This window comes from Mobula birostris, chromosome 5, assembly GCF_030028105.1.
Source record: "Mobula birostris isolate sMobBir1 chromosome 5, sMobBir1.hap1, whole genome shotgun sequence".
Classification (NCBI taxonomy): Eukaryota; Metazoa; Chordata; class Chondrichthyes; order Myliobatiformes; family Myliobatidae; genus Mobula; species Mobula birostris.
In genome coordinates, this window is record NC_092374.1 from 74,323,485 (window position 1) to 74,350,364 (window position 26,880).

General features: G+C 39.8%; 1 protein-coding gene across 3 annotated transcripts in view; it reads right to left on the reverse strand.

The window, feature by feature from the left end:
- Positions 1 to 26,880, reverse strand: part of dnah6 (dynein, axonemal, heavy chain 6) — a 408,231-nt gene that overhangs the window by 203,657 nt on the left and 177,694 nt on the right. For 2 of the 3 annotated variants that reach the window (XM_072258210.1, XM_072258212.1), the window contains 6 exons: positions 21,020 to 21,575; positions 19,719 to 19,841; positions 18,931 to 19,113; positions 11,186 to 11,329; positions 8,306 to 8,527; positions 3,521 to 3,668 (listed from right to left, as the gene is read on the reverse strand). In XM_072258210.1, the coding sequence (XP_072114311.1) occupies positions 3,521 to 3,668; positions 8,306 to 8,527; positions 11,186 to 11,329; positions 18,931 to 19,113; positions 19,719 to 19,841; positions 21,020 to 21,575 (1,376 nt within the window). The remainder of the gene's footprint in view (positions 1 to 3,520; positions 3,669 to 8,305; positions 8,528 to 11,185; positions 11,330 to 18,930; positions 19,114 to 19,718; positions 19,842 to 21,019; positions 21,576 to 26,880) is intronic. The other variant, XM_072258211.1, reaches the window with a different exon arrangement.

Here is a 26,880-nt window from a genome sequence, read left to right on the forward strand (position 1 = left end):
TTATACTTATTCATAACTATCTTAAAACTTAAGGAATTGTGAGCACTATTCCCTAACTGTTAACATCAGTCACTTGGCCAGGCTAATCACTCAATATGAGATCCAGTATGACCCCTCTGCTTGTTGAACTATCTACACATTGATTCAAGAAACCTTACTGGTGAACCCAACAAATTTTGCCCCATCTAAATCTCTTGTGTTAAGGAGGACCCAGTCTACATTTGGGAAGTTGTTTTTATACCTTTCTTAAATCTATCTCACACTTACAAACACAAAGATCTACCTAACATTTATAAATACAAGTTTTATGTTGGTGAAGGAAGAAAATCTAGTTTTCTTGCATTACATATGTAACCGGGTGACTGTCGAATCTTATTCATTATCGTTAAGAGTGTACTTAGGCATCCATCCAGGTGATGTTAGAATAGTTGTCTGTGCCTTTAAATGAAGATGGTGATGTCATTACATACGCGCGGGATAGTGGGAAGACCGTTTTTGTTTTCGGCAGAAGAAGCTGGTGGGGCTTTGGGATTAAGTTCCTCCCAGAGATACTGGGCTTGGTGAGGAACGATTTTCACAAGTGAAGGCATTGGCACTGGACAGCGTAGCTTTTGCAAAGTTCCACAGCAGCCAAGTAGAATTGCCACGACCATATTACTTCTGTATTAGTTTTGTGTGGCTTGCTTTATGTATTTTTATACTGTATACGCAATTCGTCGATACACAAGGGCGTGGATCGAAAGTTAAACTAAGATTGTAATGGCAAGAACTGGTTGTAAATTCGTTTGTTTTGTTTTGAGACCCTCTTCTGGCACTAAAACATCTAAAACAGATAAAGGAATTAAAACCCGAAAAAAAAAGTATTTGTCGTCTTGAGTGTGTACTTTTCTCCAGGCTACAAAATTTGGTACCAGGAGTGGGGTTAATTCCAAGCCAGTTTAGAGGGTCTCTGATTATTGTATGCAGTATAATATACAATACCTAATACAATAGCGGTAGTCCTGGACTAGGACCGCTGTTCCCCTCGGGCGGAAGGAAGGAGCGCCTGTTGCCACATGGAGAGCACGGTAGAGCCTCGGGAATGGGCTGGGACGTCAGCGACTGACGTCAGGACGCAGAACGGAGACTTGGATCCAGGGAACTGCGGGCTGTGAAGCCATCGAGTTTGCAGCAAAGGACGGCAGCGACTTCTTTTGCAGGCTTGTTGTGAAAACTTTAAAGACTTAAGTTTTGCTATGTTACACTCAAAGGACACACCAGTTGAACTTGATTTGAATGAACAAATTAGGGAATTGTATACTGTAGTAGATATGATGAAGCCATGGCAACCATAGATAAATTAAGCAGAAGGTCCTATGTATATGTCCGAAGGGAAAGACACATTGTTCCATTTATGGGGAATGTTGAGAAAGATGTGAGGTCTGTTGATAACTTTATTGAAGAAGTACAACGTGCACTTCATACGAGAAATCAGTCTGACCAGGATCGGTATGACTTTCTTATGTCCCTGCTCAGGGGTACAGCCTTAGAGGAAGCACATATGCGCAGTGATGCTGAGGAAGACCGGGCTGATGACTTGTTCACCTATCTCAGGGAAGCTTTTTAGAGACAAGCGTAGTGCACCCCAGCTGTGGCACAGCTTCCACAGTCGCAAGCAGCATGAGAGTGAAGATGTAAGAGAGTTTTCACATGCTCAAGCTTTTAACTTGCTACTGAAGCACTCCCCTGATGCCGTGACCAATAAGAGGGTAGTGCTAAGAGGTCAATTTATAGGGGGAATCAGGGATCCTCCCCTCAGAAGGGAGCTCCACAGATTCATGCGGGACCACCCTGAGTCCTCGATGATAGAAGTTGGAGAAGAGGCTCTTCTGTGGCTTGTAGAAGATCCCCTGGGAAATACAAAGTCTGGAAAGTCAAAGTGTAGCAGTAGCCAGGCCCAATGTTCGATTCTTAAAGCTCGGGAATCTGAGTCTGTCACATTAGATGACGTCCTTAAAGTAGCCGCAGAGCAGGGCAAAGCCCTTTGTGAATTGACTCAAGCAGTAAAAGATCTCACTGTGCAGAGGGATTTTACATGCGCTACTAGCAGTAGGCATAAGTTACAGCCTAGGTTCACAGAAGATGGGCAACCAATATGCTTCAACTGTCAGGTGGGAGGGCATTTGACCAAGGATTGCCCACGGACGCAGGGGGCAAGGGAAGTGGAGTCTGCGTCCTCCTGCCCTCAAGAGGTTAGGAGTCGGGCAATTCAGCCGAACCTCATAGATATAGATAATGTACAGCTATCCCGTGACCAGTTCCTGCAATGTGCCATAGGAACATGTCTAGTTGTTGAGCTTGAAATTTCAGGTGTCGCTGTCCGTTGTCTGTTGGACACAGGTAGTCAAGTAAGCACCCTGACCGAGCAGTTCTTTCAAGAACACTTGAATGGAGAGGAAAAGGATATGTTGTCCACTGCTGGCTGGCTTAGGCTAATAGCTGCAAATACTGGGCATGGTGAGGAATGATTTTCACGAATGAAGGCATCAGCGCTGGAAAGCGTGGCTTGTGCAAAGTTCCTTACCAGCCAAGTAGAATTGCCAGTACCATATTAGTTCTGTATTAGTTCTGCATTAGTTTTGTGCAGTTTGCTTTATGTATTTTTACACTGCATACGCAATTCATCAATATACAAGGGTGTGGATCGAAAGTTAAACTGAGATTGTAACGGCAAGAACTGGTTGTAAATTCGTTCATTTTGTTTTGAGACCCTCTTCCGGCACTTAAACATCTAAAACAGATAAAGGAATTAAAACCCGAAAAAAAAGTATTTGTCGTCCCGAGTGTATACTTTTCCCCAGGCTACAAAACATAATATCTAGAAAATTTTATTCATACATATGCATTTTTGAATATTCCAGCCCACTTGCTACATTCTAGCAGTATGGTACAATGCAATGTTAACATTTGCAACAAGAAAGCTATGAGAAGAGCAGCAGGATTACATGCGTTCCTCCCAAACAAAAAAAATCCCAAATCCTTCCAAACACAAAAATCCACTGTTCTAACATCAGTACTCCATGGCCACTTCTCCTTAAGCAAATTACCTGCATCCTCCTCCACTGTCCTGAAAACCTCAGTTACTAATTGCTCCCCCTAGCAATGGCGACTTTCTTACCTTCCAGACTTAATCGAGGGCTGCTATGACTCCAGCAATGGCTCTATTCCTAATTAGGCTGTAACAATAGCATTTGTCAGCTGCTTAGCTCAAAAAAATCAGGCCTACTTGTCAATACTGAGGATACATTGAAAGAAAGTATGATCTACGGAAACACAGAGGGTAACAGTACGATTTTTTTCACCATATACAGCAGGCAAAATATATAACAATAAAAATTGTATTTTGTTATTAAGTCTATCCATTGTACATTAAAATAATGGAATAACATTTTGAGACCTTGACTATACTTAAAATTTTATTTTGTTAAGTTCACCATCATTATATATATAGATTATGATTATTTTTGTAACCATGTCCTACCAATTATGTTCTTTCGTTTCTTTTCTAATTTTGATTCAATTATCTCTTGTGTCCTTGATGATGATGTCTGAGCAGAGAAGTTAATATAAACTGGAACATAACCCGCCTCATCTTGTATTTGAGTCAACAAACTTCGTGCAACCACAGACTAGAAGAAGAATATAAAATCATTAGAAAATATACATCAAGTCTTTTAATAACAAAACGGTATTTATTTTACCTCTGAAGCATATAACATGAAAGATACATACATTTTTAACCAGCTGTGCAGAACCACCCTTAGAAATGCACATAGAAGGACTCGAGTTTTTTGCTCAAATTATAATGCTTACGTTCAAATTTACTGGATTAAATATGATTAGCGCTCCTTAAATAAGTGGTGGATTCATTAATTAGGACCAATTGGACCTAATTGTTTCTTTCAGTGTTATAACAGTTAACGAAGTGAGTAGACTGCACACTGTACCATACACATTGTGGTTTACAGACCAAAGGACTGGAGCCTACAAGATGGTAAGGCTAAACTAATCCTCTTTGAGTCACTTAACTTAATTTTGTCCATGGAGAACCACTAAGGAGATACGAGAAAAGTAATGAGCTACCAAAAGTGATTAACAATTAATTTTACATGTTTTTCTAATCCCTTATTCACTGGAGCTCAGCAGTACACCATCATACTGCATAATCTTAACATTAAAGAAAAACAGCACCGGGTGGTGACCTAACTTGCAAAGAAGGTCAAGAAAAATGCATACATGTTATTATTAAATGAGGCTACTCATAATTGTTGCTACAAGAAATATGAAAAAACAGTTCAAAACTTGACTGGTCACAACTATCCTGTAACATCAGGTTCTCCAAGGAGATTTTGGTCAAAAGCTACAGAGCACTGATGACAACTAATAAACCCAAGCTGGGATTCTCTATTAGTGAGTCACAGAGCAGTGCTGTACAGAGATGGACCATGTGATCCATGCTGACATGTTGGAAATATGGACTCATTGCATTTCCTTACATTCGTGTGACTATCTAAATGCCTCTTGCATTCCAGATCTTAACCACTCACAACGTAATTCTCTTCTCCACTCAGATCAATTTAAAACTTCCGTTAAGCCTAAACTTAAGTTCTCCTAAAGAGCAACACCTTCCACTTGTCTGCATCACTTCCATCTGCCTTTTTTTTGGCCCATCTTCTTAGCTGGCAAGTTTTGAAGTCCATCCTCGCTGTCCACTACACCCCAAACTTGATGTCATCCACAGATTTGCTGATCCAGATTACCACATTATCATCTAAATTATTAAAATTCGAAGTAAATTTATCTTCAAAATACATATATGTCATTGTGTACGAAGGGTGATTGATAAATTCGTGGCCTAGGTAGAAGGAGTCAATTTTAGAAAACCTAGCACATTTATTTTTCAACATAGTCCCCTCCTACATTTACACACTTAGTCCAGCGGTCTATCCTTTTGATCTTAATATACAGTAGGTATAAAATCACTTGGGATTCTCTTTCACCTTGTATGCCAGAGCAACCACGTGTCCTCTTTTAGCCCACCTGTTTTCTCTCTAGTGTGCTCTTGCATTTCTTATACTCCTCAAGCACCATACTTGATCCCATTTGTCCATACCTGATACGTGCTTCCTTCTTTTTCTTCACCAGGGCCTCAATATCCTTTGATATCCAAAATTTCGTAAACCTGTTAGCTTTGCCTTTTATTCTAGCAGGAACATGGAGATCCTATACTCTCAATATTTTACTTTTGAAAGCTTCCCACTTACCAACTATCACTTTACCAGAAGGCAACTATCCTGATGCCTTCAAGATCCCTTCTAGTGGCATCAAAATTGGCTTCATTCCAATTTAGAATCCCAAAATGAGGACAAGTCCTATTCTTCTCCATAATTACCTTGAAACTAATGGAATTATCATTACTAGATACAAAGTGTTCGTTGATACACACATCTGTCATCTGCCATGTCTCATTCCCTGAATGGAGATCCAGTATTGTGTTTTCTCTAGTTGGGATCTCTACATATTGATTAAAGAAACTTTCCTGAACACATTTGACAAACTCTTTCCCATCCATTCCCTTTACAATATGGGAGTCCCAGACAACACGTGGAAAGTTAAATTCACTTGTTATAACCTTATATTTCTTGTAACTGTCTGCTCTCTCTCGCTCTCTCTCAACAAATGTGTTCCTCTAAATCACACTGACTATTGGGGGTTGTACAATGTATTCCTTTTTTTTAGGTCATCCTTTTAATTCCTCGTTTCCACCCATATCGCCACAGTAGACAAGCCTTCCAAGTATGTCCTCTCTGAACACTGCCATGACATTTTTACTGATGTGTAATGCCACCCCTCCCCCTTTAGGAACTGCATCTCTATCATATCTAAAACATCAAAGACCCAAAAAGCAGAGCTGCCAGTCCTACCCTTCCTGCAACCAAATCTCACTAATGTCCTAATTCTACCCGAATTCCACATGTTGATCCATGTTCTAAGCTATTATACAGTACCTACAAATATCTCCCACATTGAAATAGATGCATCTCAGAACATTAACCCCACCTTGCCCATTACACAGTCGAGTTATATCTTTGCCTGTAGGCTTAACATCTACTTTTTCCACAACCACTCCATTTGCTGTCCTAGCAGTCTGGTTCCCACCCCACTGCAATTCTAGTTTAAAGTCCCAGGGCAGCACTAGCAAACTATCCCCAAGGATTCTGATCCCCTCCATTTTGAGTGCAAACCATCCCATTTGTACAGGTCACCACCCTGGGGTTATGTCTTTTAACTTGGTACCTAACTTCCACAGCCTCCTCTACTGTAAAGATGAAGCCACACTCAGGTTGGAGGAACACACCTTATATTCCGTCTGGGTAGCCTCCAACCTGATGGCATGAACATCGACTTCTCTAACTTCCGCTAATGCCCCACCTCCCCCTCGTACTCCATCTGTTACTTATTTTTATACACACATACTTTCTCTCACTCTCCTTTTTCTCCCTCTGTCCCTCTGAATATACCCCTTGCCCATCCTCTGGGTCCTCCCCCCCCCTTGTCTTTCTTCCTGGACCTCCTGTCCCATGATCCTCTCGTATCCCTTTTGCCTATCTCCTGTCCAGCTCTTGGCTCTATCCCTCCCCCTCCTGTCTTCTCCAATCACTTTGGATCTCCCCCTCCCCCTCCAACTTTCAAATCCCTTACTCACTCTTCCTTCAGTTAGTTCTGACGAAGGGTCTCGGCCTGAAACGTCGACTGCACCTCTTCCTAGAGACACTGCCTGGCCTGCTGCGTTCACCAGCAACTTTTATGTGTGTTGCTTGAATTTCCAGCATCTGCAGAATTCCTGTTGTTTACCTAACTTCCTGAGCTCTCTTTCAAGGATCATGTCATCCTTCCGTATATCATTGGTACTGATGTGGACCATGATTTCTGACTGTTCACCCTTCCACCTTAAGAAAGCTTTGGACTCAATCCAAGAAGTTCTGACCCTGGCACCATCCAGGAATCTTGTTCTTGTTGACAGAATCTCCTGCTTGTTCCATTAATCAATTAATTCCCTATCACCATTACATTCCTGTTTTCCCCACAGCTTTACAATAAGAAAATGGTCAGCTCCCAGAACACACTGCCAGTGGAAGTCCTAGAAGCAGATATAATAGCAACATTTAAGAGACAGTTAGACATACACACAAGCGTAGTGAATGGAGGGATATAGACCATCTGTATGCAAATGAAATCAGTTTAAATTGGCATCATGGTTAGCACAGACAACATGAGTCGCAGGGCCTATTCTTATGCTGTAATATTCTATGTACTATATCCATCTATACTATTCCCATTTAGTCTTGGTCCATAGTCTTCTATACTTTGGCAATTCAAATGTTCATCTAGTTGTTTTGTCATATGCTGTAGAAGTCTAGGTCTTCACCACCTTCTTAGACAAAACATTCCAATCTCCAACCACTCCCAAACTAAAAAATCCTATCCCTTCTAAATCTGAACCATCAACAATTCTTTTCTCCCCACAGATGGCACCTGACCCACTGAGTTCCTCCTATGAATTGTTTGCCATCCAGACTTATTATCCCTTACCTTCTGATTACAGATACCTATGGTAGAACACAAAGTTTACCATTGTCTACCCTATCTATGTTCCTCACAGTTCTGTACTCCATCAGGACCCCCTCAGTTTTCTCTGCTCCAAGAAAAAGAAAGCCGGCCTATTCAGTCCAGCCATGATGAATAGTCATGATTAAGAGTCTCAACCTGAAAAATGGACTGCCCACAGATATTGCTTAACCTGCCTAAGGAGACAGGCTGCCAAATTCCTAGTGTTGTGAGAAGTACAGTCCAACAGGAAAACAATTGAAATAACAATCAAGTTGAAGTCAAATGGGTAACAGGTAAACTCATCCAAGGCATTCTGTGTGAAAATGAGATGTAACGTAACAACTGCAATTGCACCAGAAAAGCACAACCACTTGAGAAGCATTCTTGCATGCAATGCAATCAAAAACATCGAAGGATACAATTTTTTTCTTCCCATGTTTCCCTTCAAATTCAGAGATAGGTGGCAACTAGAAATTATTTCAAGTAAATGCTGTGATAATCCATCTCTTTACAAACAATAATCATGTGACATACATACTGAGATAAAGAATTTCATTTTATTTATCACAGGTGTTAATTATATATACAAAAAAAATCTTTCTGATTCTATTTTTAATATAATTCACATAGAAAAATGACTAGAACTGTATTTTACCTTGCCCACTCCGGTTATCCCAGTGAAAAGAACAGAGTGATGAACATCAAGAAGCTTTTCCAACAGATACCCAAATCGTACAGTGTCTGTTGTGGGAACAAGCATCTCAAAAAATGGTATTTGACTGTTGTACTTAAAACTGGGAATAATTCTGTCCCATGGATCTAGTCGGTTGTTATCAAAGTCCATGTAATAGTTCCACAGGTCACCAGAGGTTGGTAACTAAAGAAAGATAAGAAAAGCTTTTAATATATACAGTATATATATTTCAAAATCTTTAAAATTTTGGAGAAGTGATACAGAAATTAGGCTAATCTATTCCTATTCTATTCTTATTATTGATCACTCCTGTAACAATTGTGTTTTACTCACAATGCAGCAAAGTTGAACCACATTCAGGTAAGTTGTTGTCCCTCTCTATGCCTTGGTGGCACATCAGGTGGCAATTGCCATTTCTCTAGTAGTTGTCTGATTTTTAAAAGGCCAAGTTGCGAGCTTGACACTCAACCCAGCTCAGATGAAAAGAGCGCAAGCAGCCAGCTGAATTTGAACCCAGGACCACTACAGCACTGGCCGGCTATTACGCTAACTAGGTTTCGGCTCGAAACGTTGACTTTGATCTTTTTCTAGATGCTGCCTGGCCTGCTGAGCTCCTCCAGCATGTGTTGCTCAGGTTTCAATGAAATTACCTCTCATTCATTTAAAGTATGCAAGCAATCTGGAAGTATGCAAAAAGTAAGGAGATATATTGTTGAAAGATCATGGAATTAAGTATTTTTTATTTATTTAGAGATACGGAGAGGAACAGGTAATCTGACTCAATGAGCCACATTGGCCAGCAACCCACCTAATCACAGGACAATTGACAATAACCAATTACCGTAACCTACTAAGCAATATGTCTTTGGAATGTGGGAGAAAACTGCAGCACCCAGAGGGAATCCACATGCCCATGGGAAGTACATACAAAGTTCTTGCAGACAGCTTCAGAATTGAACTCCGAACTCCAACGCCGTAAGCTGTATTAGCGTTGTGCTAACTGCTACACTAGCATGGCAAGCTTATGTGGTACAGGCACAGGACCTGATTAGAATTCTGGGTTAGATCAGCCATGATCATGTTGAATGGTAAGATCTGGCTTGAGGGACCAGATTTTCCATTCCTGTTCCTATAATTTATGATCTTGAGTAATTGTGCACAAAAACACTTCAGAGATTCCCAGAAAGAAATTTGACAACACCACATATTATTTAGAGACAAAAGAAACTGCACATGTTGGAACCTAGAGAAAAATCACAAGCTGTGACTGTGAGCGGAGAGAGAATTTTGCCAGTATAAAGAGATGAGAGGGAGAGGTGAGGAAGGAGCTCAGAGGTCATAAGGAGAACAAGGTGAACTTGCAGAGGACAGGTAGATAGACCCAGCTGAGGGAAGGAGAGAGGGTAATTTTGAAGTAAATGTTGTTGGATGATAGGTAGAAACAGATAAGGGAAAATGGGCAGATGGAGCTGGGTGGGATATGGGGGAGAGAAAGGTAGGAAAGAAGCTGGAGGGTGATGTGGAACCAGATAATGAAGAATACTAGGCAAATGGAAACAGATTGCAGGGGAGGAAGGAAAAGTAGATCAGGGGAGAAGAAACCCTGATGTATAGTTGTGTAGGCAGTGGACAGAAGGAAATGGGAAAGATGAACAAAAGAAAAAGAAAGCTGGGTGGACAGGGAGAAACGGGAAAGGAATAGTAAATAAATGGGTAACATAAAATAGAAAAAAAAAATCAATGCTTCTACCATAGGGTCATGGACTACTGAAGTGGAATAAGAGTTTTTTTTTTAATCTAGACAGCCTTTGGCTTCATTATTGCAAGGACAGACAGGTTGATGTGGGAATGAGAAGGGAGATAAAGTGACATGCAACTGGAAGTTCAAAATGGCCATTACATATCATTTTAGTTCCCAGGATCCCACCAATAGTCATCTTCCTCCTTCCCCCTTTCTGTTTTTTTGTAAACACCACTCTATCTGTGTCTCCCTGGTCTGCTCAACCCTCTCCACCCTTCCCCATCTCCTGACTATTTTTCTGTGGTAGTAGGAGGTACAAGAAATTATCCCTACACCTTCAGCCAGGGACCAAAACAGCTCTTCCAACTGAGTTAGAGATTTGCATTGACCTCTTCCAACCAAATTTATACCAATCACACACATAAATATCCACCTGGGTTTCTTCTGCACTGGCCTACCTTGCCTATCTCCTCCATCTTTTACCTGCTCCTCTTCGTTTCCTTATCTGATTCCACTTACCATCTTCCAACCTTGTCTCTACCTTCCGATTCACCCACTCCCAATGGGCTCCAATTGTCTATGTCCTGATAGTTGTATTGATGAAGGGTCTCAGCCCGAAACGTTGACTATTTACTCTTTTTCATAGATGCGGCCTGGCCAGTTTAGTTCCTCCAGAATTTTGTGTGTATTGCTTCGGATTTCCAGCATCTGCAGATTTTCTTGCATTTGTTTTTTTAATTGTCTATTTTCTCTTTACATGATTCCACCTATCACCCACCAGCCTCTGTCTTTAAACATATCCCCACCCTTCCCCCTCCTAGCTCTATCTGTTCATCATGCCCCACTTCACTCCATTCCATCTATTACCTACCAATTCCTGTCTTATCCATCTCTTTCAACTCTTTATACTGGCTATCTTCCCTTTACATTCTCAGTTCTGGTGCAGAGTCATGGCTTGAAATGTTGACCATCCTTTTGACTTCTCAGACGCTGCTTGACCATATGAGTAGCTGCACCAGTTGGCTTTTTACTTCATACCATTCATCAGAGATATATTGGTTATGAAAGGCAATGTATTTGTTTATTTACTTTATAGATACCTTAGCCTCAGGATGATCTTCAAACTGATGACGCACAAATGTATCAAAGTTGTCCCAGTGGTCCTCAGTTAAATTTCCTCCAATAGACCAAATGTAGCAGAAAACAAATGTCTGAGTAATAACACCATTTAATTGAGAAGCATCCTTTAAAACAGTAAGAAATTATTATTATTAATAATTTTCATTCAAATTCATTGTGCAAGTTATGCATTTGCACTTCCTGATAACAAAGCTGGGCAGCATCGCTGACAAAGCGCATCCCTTCCCGATAAGCTTATGCATTCTATGTATGTTTCGAACAGAAGGAGATTGAAATGTCACTACCAGTACCTATACCCTCAATGCACATGAACCTACAGTCACTGTTGCTGATGTCAGGTCAGTTTTCCAGAGAGAGAGACTACAGAAAGCAACTGATCTGATGTCCCCAACCATATCATTAGATCCTGTGCAGATCAGCTTGCAGGGGTATTTCCAAATATCTTTAATGTTTCCCTATTGGTTCCCATCTGTTCAGTAGCTCTGACATCACCATTATGTTGTGCTTTGAGAGGCTGGTCATGGTACGAATCAGCTCCAGCCTGCCACAACCTCAACCTACTGCAATTTGCCTACCATATGGCAGATACTATCTCCTTGAACTTACTGTCATCTCTGGAGAGTAGAGATACCTACGTTGCACAATTGTTTATTGACTACATCTTCAATACCTCATCTCCAAATTCCTAGATCTGGGACTCAACACGTCTCTTTACAAATGGATCCTTGACTTCCTAACCAATAGGCCATAATCAAAGAAGATGGGCAACAATACCTCTGCCGTTATTATTCTGAACACTAGTGCCCCACAAGGCAGTATCTTCAGCTCCCTACTGTACTCCCTATGCATTCATGACTATATCACCAGTTTCTTATCTAATTCCACCTACCAGACTGCAGATGATAAACCACAATGGGCCAAACCTCCAACAACACTGAGTCAATATGGAAAAAAACCCAGTGCAATGGTGTCATGACAACAACCTTCCCCTCAATGTCAGCAAAACTGAAGAACTGGTCATTGACTTCAAGGACGGGGGGGGGCGGTGGGGGGGTGGGTGTCGATGAAATGGTCCTGTTTACATCAATGTATTTGAGGTCAAGGAAGTTGAAAGCTTCAAATTCTTAAGATTAAACATACCTAGTCCAACCACTCAGATAGGACAGCCAAAAAAGCTTGCCAGTACGTCTACTTCGTCAATGAGGCTAAATAAATTTGGTATGCCATTTCTGAACATCAATAATTTTTTATCAATGCACCATAGATAGCATCCCATTGAATGCATCACAGCTTGGATGGCATCTGCTCTACCCATGACCACAAGAAATTGCAGAGAGATGTACACACAACTCAGCATACCAGCCTCTGCTCTGTAGACTCTGTCTACACATATTGCTGCACTTTGTAACTGCAACACTTTACTCTGCATTCTATTATTGCTTTCAATTGTACTACCTCAATGCATTGATGTGCTGAAATGATCTATATGGATGGCATGCAAAAAAAGTCTTTCACTGCACCTCAATACATGACAATAGAATTTATCAATTTACTTATTCTTAGTTTATTTTGTATAGTTGGCTAAATATCATAATTAACATATAATATACCCCCTATATGAAGTAATTTACTCAACTCAAAAATATTATTCATTCACCAAATTGTAACCTTTTTTATAATTTTGAACAATTCATATCTCCTCAGAGTCTGCACTCTCTAAATTGACATAACCCCAGTACTCTGCTCATGGAAGTATCTATGAATTAGCTATCCATTAGTGATTCTTCTCTAAATTTTTCCAAGGGTTTTATTATCTTTAGATTGGAAAATAAAACTGAATATGGTATTCTAAATAAATTTTAACAAAATACTCTATAAAGATGAAGAGAAACTTGGATTGTCATCAATATTTTTAAATGAGATGCATCACTGCTTTCCTGCTTAATTAAAGTCAATTGATAGTGTGGGCACATGGCCAAGTGGTTAAGGCATTGGACTAGCGACCTGAAGGTCGTGAGTTCGAGCCCCAGCCGAGGCAACATGTTGTGTCCTTGAGCAAGGCACTTAATCACATATTGCTCTGCAACGACACTGGTGCGAAGCTGTATGGGTCCTAATGCCCTTCCCTTGGACAACATTGCAGCATGGGCAACTGCTGGTCTTCCATACAACCTTGCCCAGGCCTGCGCCCTGGAGAGTGAAGACTTTCCAGGTGCAGATCCATGGTCTCACAAGACTAACAGATGCCTTAAAGTCAATTGGTGTGATGATAAACACAACCCATAGCTTTAACTCCAGTGTTCAAAGTGACACTTCATACATCCATGTAGAAGTGGCATGGGGGAACCATGGAATTATGGATACAGTTAATACAGGCAAAATGTACTTCCAGTTTCAAATTCTTCCTTAAAAATATCACAAATGTCACAAGAGAAGCAAGAGTTTGGAGATAATCAAGGGATGATGACTTCAGCTATGAGAAAATGTGATTAAAAGTTATCAAAGTGGTCATTAGAGGTGTACTATACCATACTTCTAGATTCAATGCAGAGATAATCTAATATTCTAAAGAAAAGTGAGCACTGAGCTACATTCACCTGTATTTTTAATGTGCACATCATTATAGTCTCATGCTCAGCATGCCTGAATATCAGAAGTAGACATTACAATTTTAATGGTGTGAAAATGAAATATTAATCAATCACATGGTAAAGGTTCACAAACACGAGCGCATAAATCTCTGTAACTTCCGCCATCTCCAACAGGATCCCACCAACAAGCACATCTTTCCCTCCCCCCCCCACTTTCTGCAAACTGCAGAGATCACTCCCTATGTGATTCCCTCCTCGATTCATCCCTCCCCACTGATCTCCTTCCTGGTACTTATCCTTGCAAGTGGAACAAGTGCCACACCTGCCCCTACACCTCCTCCCTCACTACCATTCAGGGCCCCAAACAGCCCTTCTAGGTGAGGCGACACTTCACCTGTGAGTCTCTTGGGGTTATCTACTGTATCCAGTGCTCCCGATGTAGCCTCCTGTATATCGGACAGACCTATGCGCCATCCAACAGAAAAAGCAGGATTGGCACAACATTGTGGGCTGAAGGGCCTGTAATGTGCTGCAGATTTTATATGTTTCTATCTCCCAGTGGCCACCCATTTCATTTTTATTTCCCATATCCATTCCAACATGTCAGTCCATGGCCTCCTCTACTGCCACATGAGCCTACTCTCAGGTTGGTGGAGCAACACCTTATATTCCATCTGGGTAGTCTCCAACCTGATGGCACAATTATTTATTTATCAAACTCCAGTAACTGCCCCCCTCCCATTATCTCCTTAACTGCCCATTTCTTCCCTCTGGTGCTCCTCCCCCTTCCCTTTCTTCCCTGGTCTTCCATCCTCTCCTATCAGATTGTCCCTTCTCCATGCCTTTACCTTTTTCACCAATCAACTCTCCAGCTCTTTACTTCACTCCTCTCCCTCTCCCAGTTTCACCTATCACCTGCCACTTCTTCCTCCCCTCCCACCAATTTCTAACACTGACTTCTCACCGTTTTTTTCGAGTCCTCAGCCTGAAATGTTGACTACTTACTTTTTTGCATAGGTGCTGCCTGGCCTGCTGAGATTCTCCAGCGGTATAGGTTAGTTATTTTGAATTAATGTCAACAGACATTGAAATATGGCCATGTGCCCAATACTCATTCCTATGAATGATCTCTGATCTGGAAATGTTAACTTTATTTTCTTTTAACAGATGCTGCCTGATGCACTTTTACAGAATGTTCAGTTATGATTTGGCAAAAAGATTATTAATTGGCTAAATTCTATATTATGTGCTGCAGGCTGAAAGAATGAAATGCCTCTGGGTCATCTAGATACAAAAAGTTGAGGTGGAGGAACAAATGACCAAAGTATGCATTATGCCATTTAGGTATTGAAAGAATGCAAATATGTATACCATATGCAACTTCGAGATTCATCTTCTTACAGGCACCCACAAAATAAAGAAAGATAATAGTATTTGCAAATAACCACGCACTACAAAGACCAACAAACATCCAAAGTGCAAAAACTAATAGAGATTTATCCAAAAAGACTACTGGCTTTAATAGCTGTGAGAGGTGGTTCAACTAACTACTGAGCAAAGGGGGATGAATACTTTTGAACTGCTGACATATCAGTTTTTGAATTTGTAGTTTTTCATGCTTTACTATTTTTATTTTTTGGCCCCCACTGTGGAAAAAGGAGCATTCGATTCACAAATAAAATTTCTTAGTTAAATTGATGAAAATCCATGGTTGTAATATTAATTTAAGTGAACAAGGGATGGGGGTTGAATATTTTTTTAAGGCACTGTGCATCCTTGCTTTTATATTCTAGTTTTCTTGAAATGAATGCTAGCATTGCATTTGTCTTCCTTACCGCTGACTCAACCTGCAAGTTCACATTTAGGGAACTCTGCTCGAGAAACCCCACATCTCTTTGCACCACTGATTTTTTTTATTTCTGCCCCATTTAGAAAATGGTCTATGCATTCATTCTTTCTTACAAAGTACACGAAAATACACTTCCCAACACTATATTCCATCTGCCACTTCTTTGCCCATTCACCCAATCTATCCAAGTCCTTCTACAGATTTCCTGCTTCTTTAACACTACATGCTCCTCTACCTATCTTTGTTTAGTCTGCAAACTCGGCCAAAAAGCTATCAATTCCATCATCCAAATCATTGACATATAATGAGAAAAGAAGCAGTCCCAACATCAACCCTTTGGAATACTACCAATCACTGGCAGCCAACCAGAAAAGGCCCCTTTTATTCCCACTCTCTGCCTCCTGCCAGCCAGTCCATCTTCTATCCATGCTAGCATTTTTCCTGTAATACTATATGTCCTTTTCTTGTTAAGCAGTATGACGTGCAACACTTTGTCAAAAGCCTTCTAAAAATCTAAGTATACAGCATCCGCTGACTCTGCTCTGTCTATCCTGATTGTTACTTCCTCAAAGAATTCCTACAGGTTTGTCAGGCAAGATTTCCCCTTAAGGAAACCATGTTGATTTTGGTCTATTTTATCTTCTCATCTTTAATAAAGGACTCCAACATCTTCCCAACCTCTGAAGTTAGCCTATTTGGCCTATAATTTGCTTTCTTCTACCTCCCTCCTTTCTTAAAGAGTGGAGTGACATTTGCAAATTTCCAGTCCTCCAGAACCATTGCAGATTCTAGTAATTCTTAAATTATCATTACTAATGCCTTCACAATCTTTTCAAACACTTCTTTCAGAATCCTGGGTATCTAGCAGTTTTCTGGGCTGCCTGAAAAACATCACTGTAGGTTGACAGTACCATCATATGTACCCTGCCATGCTCCTTTAATTACCATTGTTTACTTTCTTTTACTTATTTTGCTTTCATTGGGAAGTTCAAAGAAAGTTAGGAACTATAGTGAGCAAATACTTGAGTGTAAAGTTCATAAATATCATTCATATAGAATGATTAACGAATTTCAATTGACAACCAGTAACTCCCAGCTGACACAGGCAAGCAGTAAAACACAATGATATCAAACACAGAATTTGGGATATTCTACTCATGCTACGTTACAGTGTAAGTTTATTTTTGCCATAATAAGACCTCAAATCTAGCTTGATCTACTAGGCAATAATAATTCCCACCCTTTTGTATTCTTCTGAGTGATAGACGATTGCTACAAGCTTTTCAGAGCATGGGAGAAGAGCCCAGGATCTAAAATCTCTGCAAAGTCTTCCCTATCCACTGGCAGGAGTAGTGAACCTAATCAGAGTCAGCTGCCAGTCCAACAACCCTGTATCAAGGCTCTAATTATACTCAACTATCTATGATGCCAACAATACCCTCTTCCATGCCTGATACTAGCTACTCTACTCTGAACATTGTCATGGTAAGGGATTACAAGAAAAATAAAATAAATTTTCAAGGATGTTCTCAAATTCTCTAAGAAAAATATGACAATCTCACTAAATCAAGAAAGTCCTTGACCTAAATAAAATAGAGAAAGAACATCAAGAAAAGCTCTGAAAGCATTAAATCTCTTCTTCAGAAGCATCAGAATCCTTATGCAATCAATGGGCAATGTGCTAACTTCCAACACCACCCATCCTCATGTCTTATAAAGAACTTTCAACCTCACATGTAGTAATGTCTATGACCCAACATTTGTCTAATCAGCCATCTCAGAAACCTAGAACTGGAGTGAAGTTAGTCAAGAATGAACCTGTGGCATGGCCTAAGAAGACATAGAAAAAAGCTTGATTGCCTTACTGATGCACAGATACTCACTGGTTTACTTTCCCTTTCAGGGAAATAAATCATGGATTGTATTCTCATTATGCTTTGAATTTTATATCTCTAAGAATGACCCATTGACTTAACAAGTAATCACCATCAATGTAAAGCTGTTCCCTAACTGTAAGAATCTTTGGGATCTACACTCAGTAGTGACCTTATTAGGTATGCTCTGTACCTAATAAAGTGGCTAATGAACATATGCTCATAGTCTTCTGCTGTTATAGTCCATTACTTCAAGGTTTGATGTGCTTTGTGTTCAGAAATGCTCTTCTAGACACCACTGTTGTACACATGGATAGTTGAGTCACTGTTGCCTCCTTGTCAGCTTGAAGCAGTCTGGCCATTCTCCTCTGACCTCTCTCACTAACAAGCCAATTTTGCCCACAAAACTGCCTCTCACTGGATATTGTTTTGTGCTTGCAGCTTTATCTGTTAACTCAGGAGACTGTTTTGTGTGAAAATTCCAGGATATCAGCAGTTTCTGATCAAGATGGCACCAGCGAACAATGCTATCTCGGGCGACATCTCCAGATAGTCCACAAAACTGTTTCTTTCACTTCTTTTATGCTTTCTTTTTATTTTAAATGTGCTTTCAGGTACTGCGAGAGCCAATGATTTACAGTTTGAAGATTGATTGAGCGATCTGGCACTTAGCTGATTTTGCACAATTTGCTTTTTTGTTGCACGCAGGGGCATTGCTGTTTTTTGAACAGCTACCATGGTTTTCTTTGTTTTGTGGCTGTCTAGAGATGAATCTGAGATGTATACTGCATACATACTTTGATAATAAATGTACTTTGAACCTTGAGATAATCAAACTGCCCTGTTTGGCAGCAACAATCATTCCACAGTAAAAGTGATTTTGATCACATTTCTTCCCCAATCTGATATTTGGTCTGAACAACAAATGAACCTCATGCTTTTAAATATTGGGTTACTGCCATGTGGTTAGCTGATTAAATATTTGCATTAATAAGCAGGTGTACAGGTCTACCTAATAAAGTTGCCACTGAGTATATATGTCTGTTTTTTTTCAAGTCTCCTGCTGTACATTACAAATAAAAATAAAGGTTACACCATGGGTTTAATATAATGTACATGCTAGCACATGTACAATATATTATAATTTCCCATTCTACTATAATTACATACCAATTGGCTTGAAATGATAGATTAACTAAAACCTCCATGAGTTGATACTTCGTAATATAAAGATTATATCTCTTACTAATAACAAAACACAAAAATAGTTCATTTTCAATCTACCTGTATATTTGTAAAAGTTACAACAAATTAGTGATAATGGTTTATACACATATATTTGCTTACATCAAGTAAATCTTTACACCAATGATAAGACATATTTCACTTACCATGCTGAGATCCGGACCATATTTTCCCAGAAGCAGAGATTCAAGAAGGCAGCAGAGAGTAGTGACCTTGCTAATGTCAACCTGTGGGATTCCCTGTGTGCATTTCTTGGTGACAAAGTGCAACCCATTTTCAACACAACTTTCAAAAAGTCCCATTAGGTGCTGCTTTGATTCAAATGTTAGCTGAATAAAAGTAAATTTTTTCTTCAGTTCATAGATATTAACATTCAGCAAAATAACCAAAGTCCCCAATACCTTAAGTATCCCGAATTAACTACTACACCAAACACTTCAATATGAATTAACTAAGGAAAACGGATATCGTAAATATAGTTACAGAAGATTAAGTTATTTCAAAAAGTAGCCAAAGAACAATAACCGATAACTATACCTCCAGCTTGCCTAGGCATGCCGCTGAACGTTACCAATATCATACACTTGCAAAATATGTAACAAAAAACTAACTATCCAAAAAGTAATTTTACTGAAAAAACTACTGCACAGTGCCATCATCGTGCACTATGTCACGGAGAACCTGAAGACCAAGAGCAATCCTCAATCATGAAGCTCATCTGAAATTTTTTGATTATAAAATACCCCAGATTTGCTATTTTTTAAGGCCATAGCTTTGCCTCAGACAACAATGGAAGGAAATTGTAGCCCAGAGCATTGATAACCAGCAAACCTGTCGTATCAGAAGATCTGTCCTATTGTACAAGGTAACATACTTAATAAATCAACTTCATTCCATAACATCTAAACCACAATTTATGAATATTATAGCTTACATTATCTGAAATCCGATTCATCCATGTGTTCACATATGGCATCCATTTGAGTTCCTCTGCATCAATATATACCATTCCACACCTGCTAACAGTGGCAGGTGAGGCCACCTTTAAGTCTTGTACCTGGAAAGCAACAAAAATATTTTGCCATAGATTAGCTAAATTCAATCCTACTAATCAATATCAATACACCAACAATAACTGGGTTCTGCAATTTGTGAATACTTCCAAATATTTATACTGCATACTTGCATCATATTTTGTGTGACACACTTTACACAAATGAAAAGGACTGTACTAACCATTTAAAAACTACAGGTAGACTATTTCAATATAAAATGAAAGTAGTGGCTGGTAGAGTTCATCACAGAGCCACCTAGGCTATTTGCACAAAGCATGCATAATTTTTCCTTGACCACATTAGATTCTTTTCTTACTTCCCATGGCCCAAGGTGTGCTTAAAGGTTTAACTCTCTGTTCTAAATTAGCCTTGATATAGGTTAGTGATGAAAGACAGGAAAGTTGATGGGCAGCTCAGAGAGGAAAGTTGTAGGGTATAAAGAAATAAAGAAAGGGGAAACGGGATTAATTGTATTGTTCTGCTGGGGTGTCACAATACTTAATAGACTAAATGTCTGCTTCATGAGTCACATTATTGTTTCAATGCCAAAGAGAATTTTCACCATGCATTTTTTCACTATCTCATCAGGGGTCCTGATGATGGATGCTGTATTCCTGCAACAGCCCTCCTTTCCCACATGACCATTAGAAATTACATGTTTATAAAGCATAAACTTTATAGATCAACTTAGATTTGATAATTAAATATTTCATAAAGTTTAAAATACAATTACCAATTCACTTCAATACGTTTGAAACTAAAGCAGCAGACATTTTTATGATCAACTTCTGAACAATTGTTAAAGATAGCAGGTAAGAAATTTTGTTGTTGAAATTCTGGAAGGCCCAATATGCATAATTAATTCAAAATGCCATAGTAGCATAGCGGTTAACAAGGGGGGTGGGGAGGGTAATGTTCTGAGTTCAGAGTCCAGTTCTGATACCGTATGTAAGGAGCTTGTATATCCTCCCCATGCACACATGGGCTTCCTCCTGGTGCTCCAGGTTCAACCCACATTCCAAAGACACACTGGTTAGTAGATTAATTGTTCATTGTAAATTGTTGTGATTAGTCTTGGGTTAAATAGGTGGGTTACGGAGCACTGTGGATCATTGGGCCAACGGGCCAGTTCAGTGCTGTATCTCTAAATAAAATAATTAACCATTTTAGAATTACCTACCTCAAACATCATATGAATATAAGGAGTGAGTTTAATCCGTTCACTGTTTGCGAGACACAGCATTTTGTTATCATCAAGTACTGTATTCATATTCTCAATCCACAGTGCATCAACTGGCCCATCACAGATAATCCATTTGTGTTCCTGAGTGTCATCATTTACTGCTGCACGAACACTGAGTGCCATAAGGCCATCTTTCCATTCCATTGTAGTGTTGTTTACCTCTCCATACAATTCTCCCATTGTGATTGATTTGGGATTGAGTATATATGTTTTTACAGGCTGATAGTTTGGGTTTGTCTCACCAGCTTTATGCAGGGTTCCTAGAGTATCAGCCAGAATCTGATAAACCGTTGTTTTGCCACTTCCAGTAGGCCCAACCAGCATAACGCCATGCCGTACAATCATGGTCTCATATAATTGTATCACCTTTACAATCATTGCTGGGACAGCCTGCAGGCCCCGATTAAGCATTACATCAACAGTTGTTTGTTGGAATGAACCGTAATCATGATCTGGAATAACAACTCCTGGAAATAAGTCTGAAAGGATTCCACTGAAGGAAAAGAAGAAAAAAATATCATTATAATCCATTCCAATCTGATCATATGAAGGTATTTTATTCAATAAACCTAAGATGCATTTGTGTGGAAACTGGATCTCAATCTGCAGCTTTTTGTTATACACCAGTAATGAAGATAGGAGCAGAAGAAACACCTGAGTGTAAGTTGATGTTTTCCCCAGTGTGCTATTTATCAGAAAATATATAGATCAATGCTCTCAAGCCTTTGATGGTACTTAGTCAGGGTAGTCCTCAACTAGGGATGTTTCTCCTAACCACAAACATAGTCATAGTCCCCAATTCATACAAACTGATTTTATCTGTATTAGAAACCTTCTTAATACATTTTAGCCAATAATCAGCTGAGCGTCCAGAAAATTTGTAAGTCTTAATATCTTGAAAAACAATCTGCAGAATATATAATACTTCAGTGAGTGATTTCCTGAACTTGTAGCATGAATATGGGTTGAAATCAACTATGTCTATTTCCTAATGAAGGGTACGATGTTTAACAAATTGCAATTTTGGCAGAAAGTACATTTTGCTCAGCTCTGACGGTGAGGGGTCCTCTTGGAATACCATTTATCAATACTGGCTAGACTAGAACACCACAAGACCAGAAGAAATAGGAGCAGAATCAGGTCATTCGGCCCATTGAGTCTGCTCCACCATTTCATCATGGCTGATCTATATTCCTTCTCAACCCAATTCTCCTGCCTTCTCCCTGCAAACCTTTCAACACTGACTAACAAAGAGCCTATCACCAGGCCTCCACAGCCACTTGTGGCAATGAGTTCCACAACTCACCACCCACAGGCTTAAGAAATTTCTACTCATCTCAGTTCTAAATGGATGTCCCTCTATTCCGAGGCTGTGCCCTGTGGTCCTAGGTTCCCCACCACAGGAAACATCCTCTCCACATCTACTCTATCAAGGCCTTTCAACATTCAATAGCTTTTAATAAGATTCTCCCCTCATTCTTCAAAATTACATCAAGTACAGGCCCAAAGCCATCAAATGCTCCTCATACAATAACTCTTTCATTCCTGGAATCATTATCATGAACCTTCACTGACCCTCACCAATGCCAATAGATCCCTTCTTAAATAAGGGGCCCAAAACTGCGCACAATACTTCAAGTGAGGCCTCACTAGTGGCTCAGCATTACATCCTTGCTTTCATATTCTAGTTCTCTCAAAATGAATACTAACATTACATTTGCCTTTCTTATCACTGTCTCAACCTGTAAGTTAACCTTAATGGGAATCCTGCATGAGGACTCCCAAGTCACTTTGCACCTTGGATTTTTGAATTTTCTGCCTATTTAGAAAATAGTCTCTGCTTTTGTTCCTTCAACCAAAGTGCATGACAATACACTTCCCAACATAGTATTCTACTGTCATTACTTTACTCATTCTCCTAATATGTCTAATTTCTTCTGCAGCCTCCCTGCTTCTTCAACACTACCTGTCCCTCCACCTATCTTCGTATTGTCCACAAAATTAGTCATAAAGCCAACAATTCTGCTATCCAAATCATTGGCATATAACATAAAAAGAAGCATTCCCAACACTGACCCCCTTGCTAAACACTACTGGTCAGCAGCAGCCAACCAGAAAAGTCTCCTTTTATTTCCACTCTTTGCCTCCTGCCAATCAGCCAATCCGTTATCCATATTAATATCTTTCCTGTATTAACAATAGACAATAGGTGTAGGAGTAGGCCATTCAGCCCTTCGAGCCAGGACCACCATTCACTGTGATCATGGCTGATCATCCACTATCAGTACCCTTTTCCTGCCTTCTCCCCATATCCCTTCACTCCGTTATCTTCAAGAGCTCTATCTAACTCTTTCTTGAAAGAATCCAGAGAATTGGCCTCCACTGCCTTCTGAGGCAGAGCATTCCACAGAACCACATCCCTCTGTGTGAAAAAGTTTTTCCTCAACTCCGTTCTAAATTGCCTACACCTTATTCTTAAACTGTGTCCTCTGGTTCTGGACTCCCCCAACATCGGGAACATGTTTCCTGCCTCTAGCGTGTTCAATCCCTTAATAATCTTATATGTTTCAATCAGATCCCTTCTCATCCTTCTAAATTCCAGTGTATACAACCCCAGTCACTCCAATCTTTCAGCATGTGACAGTCCCGCCATCCCAGGAATTAACCTCGTGAACCTACGCTGCACTCCCTCAATAGCTAGAATGTCCTTCCTCGAATTTGGAGACCAAAACTGTGCACAATATTCCAGGTGTGGTCTCACCAGGGCCCTGTACAACTGCAGAAAGACCTCTCTGCTCCTATACTAAACATAGGTTCTTTTTTAGTTAAGCAGCCTCACGTGCAGCACCTTGTCAAAGGCCTTCTGAAAATCCACGTACACAACATCTACCAACTCTCCTTTGTCTATCCTGCTTATTATTTCCTCAAAGAATTCCAAGAGATTTCTTAGGTAAGATTTCTCTTCAGGAAACCATGTAGTCTTTGGTCTATTTTATCATGTGCCTCCAAGTACCCTGAGACCTCATCCTTAGACATTATTGAGGGATTGGCAAATAAGAGTAATGCACATTCAATAGCTAGCGAGATACTTGAGGGACCAATACTTCAAGCTAGTAAAGTACACAAGCATCTTTGAGAAATTCCTCCTTAAACCCCAACTGAGGTTGACACTAAACCATTGAACCAACTGAGGATTTCAAAGACTTAGGACATGTCTGTTGAACTGTGATGTAAAAATGATCCCATGTGCAGAAAAGTGGAACACAGCAGTGTGATCTGATCAAGTGGAACTGCTGTGTGCCACTTTTCTACAATGTGCAATGCTGTGTTCCACTTTCTGCACATGGGATCATTTTTACATTGGTTCTTTCACATAATATCGCTCATTTCTTAATGGAGCATCCTAGATAAGTTATATTTATTAAATTTCTCTGCCGCTCATAGGAGTCCTTTCCTCGAAGATAGCCACAATGCTGTTGCACAAGCATATAGTTGGGGATAACATTCATAGGTTAGTAATCAACTTCTCTTTAGGCAAAGAGAGAGGGTCAGATGCAATCAATGCTGCAACAAATTGGCTGCTCAATACAAGTATGAATATTATAGAATTATTCAATTCACTAGGGATAAGTGGAAAGTTTCATGTACTGTATTAAAACAATCAATAAGTAGTTTAAACATATTAACATGAAATTCATGTTATTAGCAATCTTTTTAGGTGAGCCATGACTATGTGTGCAGCAATGACAGCAGCTGCACAACAGTGTGATTTATTACTGTGATATTAAGTATATAATTTGTACTAAATGAAAATAAATTTTAATGGTGGTGTGTCTTGAAAATACATTAAAATAAATGAAAGAAAGACAAGTACTGTGTAAAAGTCTGAGGCACATATATATAGTGAATGTACTCAGACCATTGCACAGTTCTGTAGCAGTTTCATGTATTGCATGTCCTGCTGCTGCAACGAAAACATATTTCATGACATATGTGAGTGATGATTAACTTGATTCTGATATAGGTCTCTATTATGGACTGAGAATGGGAAGTGAGCAGGGAGAGGGGAAGGAACAGGAGGCACCAGAGAGACATTCTGTAATGATCAATAAACCAATTTTTTGGGATCAGGTTACCTTGCCAGGAGTCTGCACCTAAGTCACCCCTGCCCCTGGCACTCCTTCTCTGCCACCTGACCCACACCTCTCCCTCACCATTCCTATCATCCTTTGCTCCCGCCAGATTTACAAACTTGCTCTCTGCTCCACGTTGACAAACTGTGCATGCAAAAATTTTAGGCACCCTAGCTATATATGTGTGCCTAAGACTTTTGCAGAGTACTGTATATACAATCAAATCATTACAAATAATGGTTAAAGAAAACATTCTTATGCTTTTCAAGTTTAATTGCTTCTTTTGTGAATCAGCATGTCCTAGAGGAATTATCCCTTTGTGGCTATAGTCCAACTGCTAAAATAGTGCTTTCTTTCCTTCAGAGTAACACAAATACACGTAATAACATATGGGAAGGTTCACCCCTTCATGGCTTCAAACTGCTGCATAAGGCAAATTGAAGATGAAGTCAAGAACTCAAAGATTGCCAGATCTATGGGGCATAGGTGAGCATACTTCTGAAAGGCCATGGTGAAAGGTGATGCTGAAATCATGATTGGCTGCAGACTGTAAACAAGGTAATTCAGGAGACTGGATGGAAAATGGTTCAAAACTCAAATTCTTACTCTCCGCAGCGATCCTCAAAAACAGAAGAAAAACCCCAAGAAATAGATGACAGTAAAGACGTAAGAGCCCCAAATACCCTCTTCTGTGTGGGTTGTGGGGAGTGGTGAGGTGGCTTATTCTGCCTGTCGAAAGTTGCTTTGTTGTGAATAGTTAGTTTAGAAACTGCAGCTGCTTTTCCTATTGGTTAGCAATAGGTGTCCAGTTTCAAATATCCCGGGTATAAAATAATACGTGGAAAAGGTCTTGCTCTCTCTTCCTTTGTTTAAGGCCAGCAGTACACATAACCATTGCAAAGGCATGCTCTGCAGGGACTTTTAGCGAAGTATATTTGTTGAATATTCAGCTTTGTTGTTTCTGTAACTTGGGGAAAATGAATGATTCGTCGAATTTTTACTGTTGTAAATAAATGATTAACATATTTTTTTAGCAGTCAGTGTTTTCTGTCTCACTCGCCAGCCTCATGAACCTAATACAATGTTACATTTTGTGCTGCGAGCAGGGCCTTGTTATTTGAGCAGAAATACATTTCTTTAAAAGGTTAATTAAAAGAGAGGAACCCTCATATGAGAGATGCAAAGTACCAAGATGGACAGATAATAAGACTTTGGAAGTCTTGCTAATCTCCTATGGGTTATGGAATGCCAGTAAATTGGTCAGACCAGTTAGATTTCACAAGGGTTGAAATGCGACACCACATTGTTTCCATACTTAAATCGTTGGGTTTTCTCAAGAGAAAGGACAGCCGATGGGATGGTTTCTGGCTGTTTGCAGTGATTGTAAGATATCAGCATAAACCTACAGCGAGTCATAAGAATGAATTGGAAAATCTGTTAGTGCTGTATTATTCTGAAAGAATAATTATTGATGGCCCAGACTCGAGCTGCAAAGTTAGAGGATGAGAATATAGAGATAGCTTGTCAACTAATAAAGCTACAGCACTTAGATGCTGTGCACCAAGCAGGTTGGCAGCCCAACCCTGTTAAGGTACAAGCCATGATAAGGTGGGGTGATGATCCTACAGTGGGGTTGGTTAATGGAGATGTCAGGCTGGATGATAA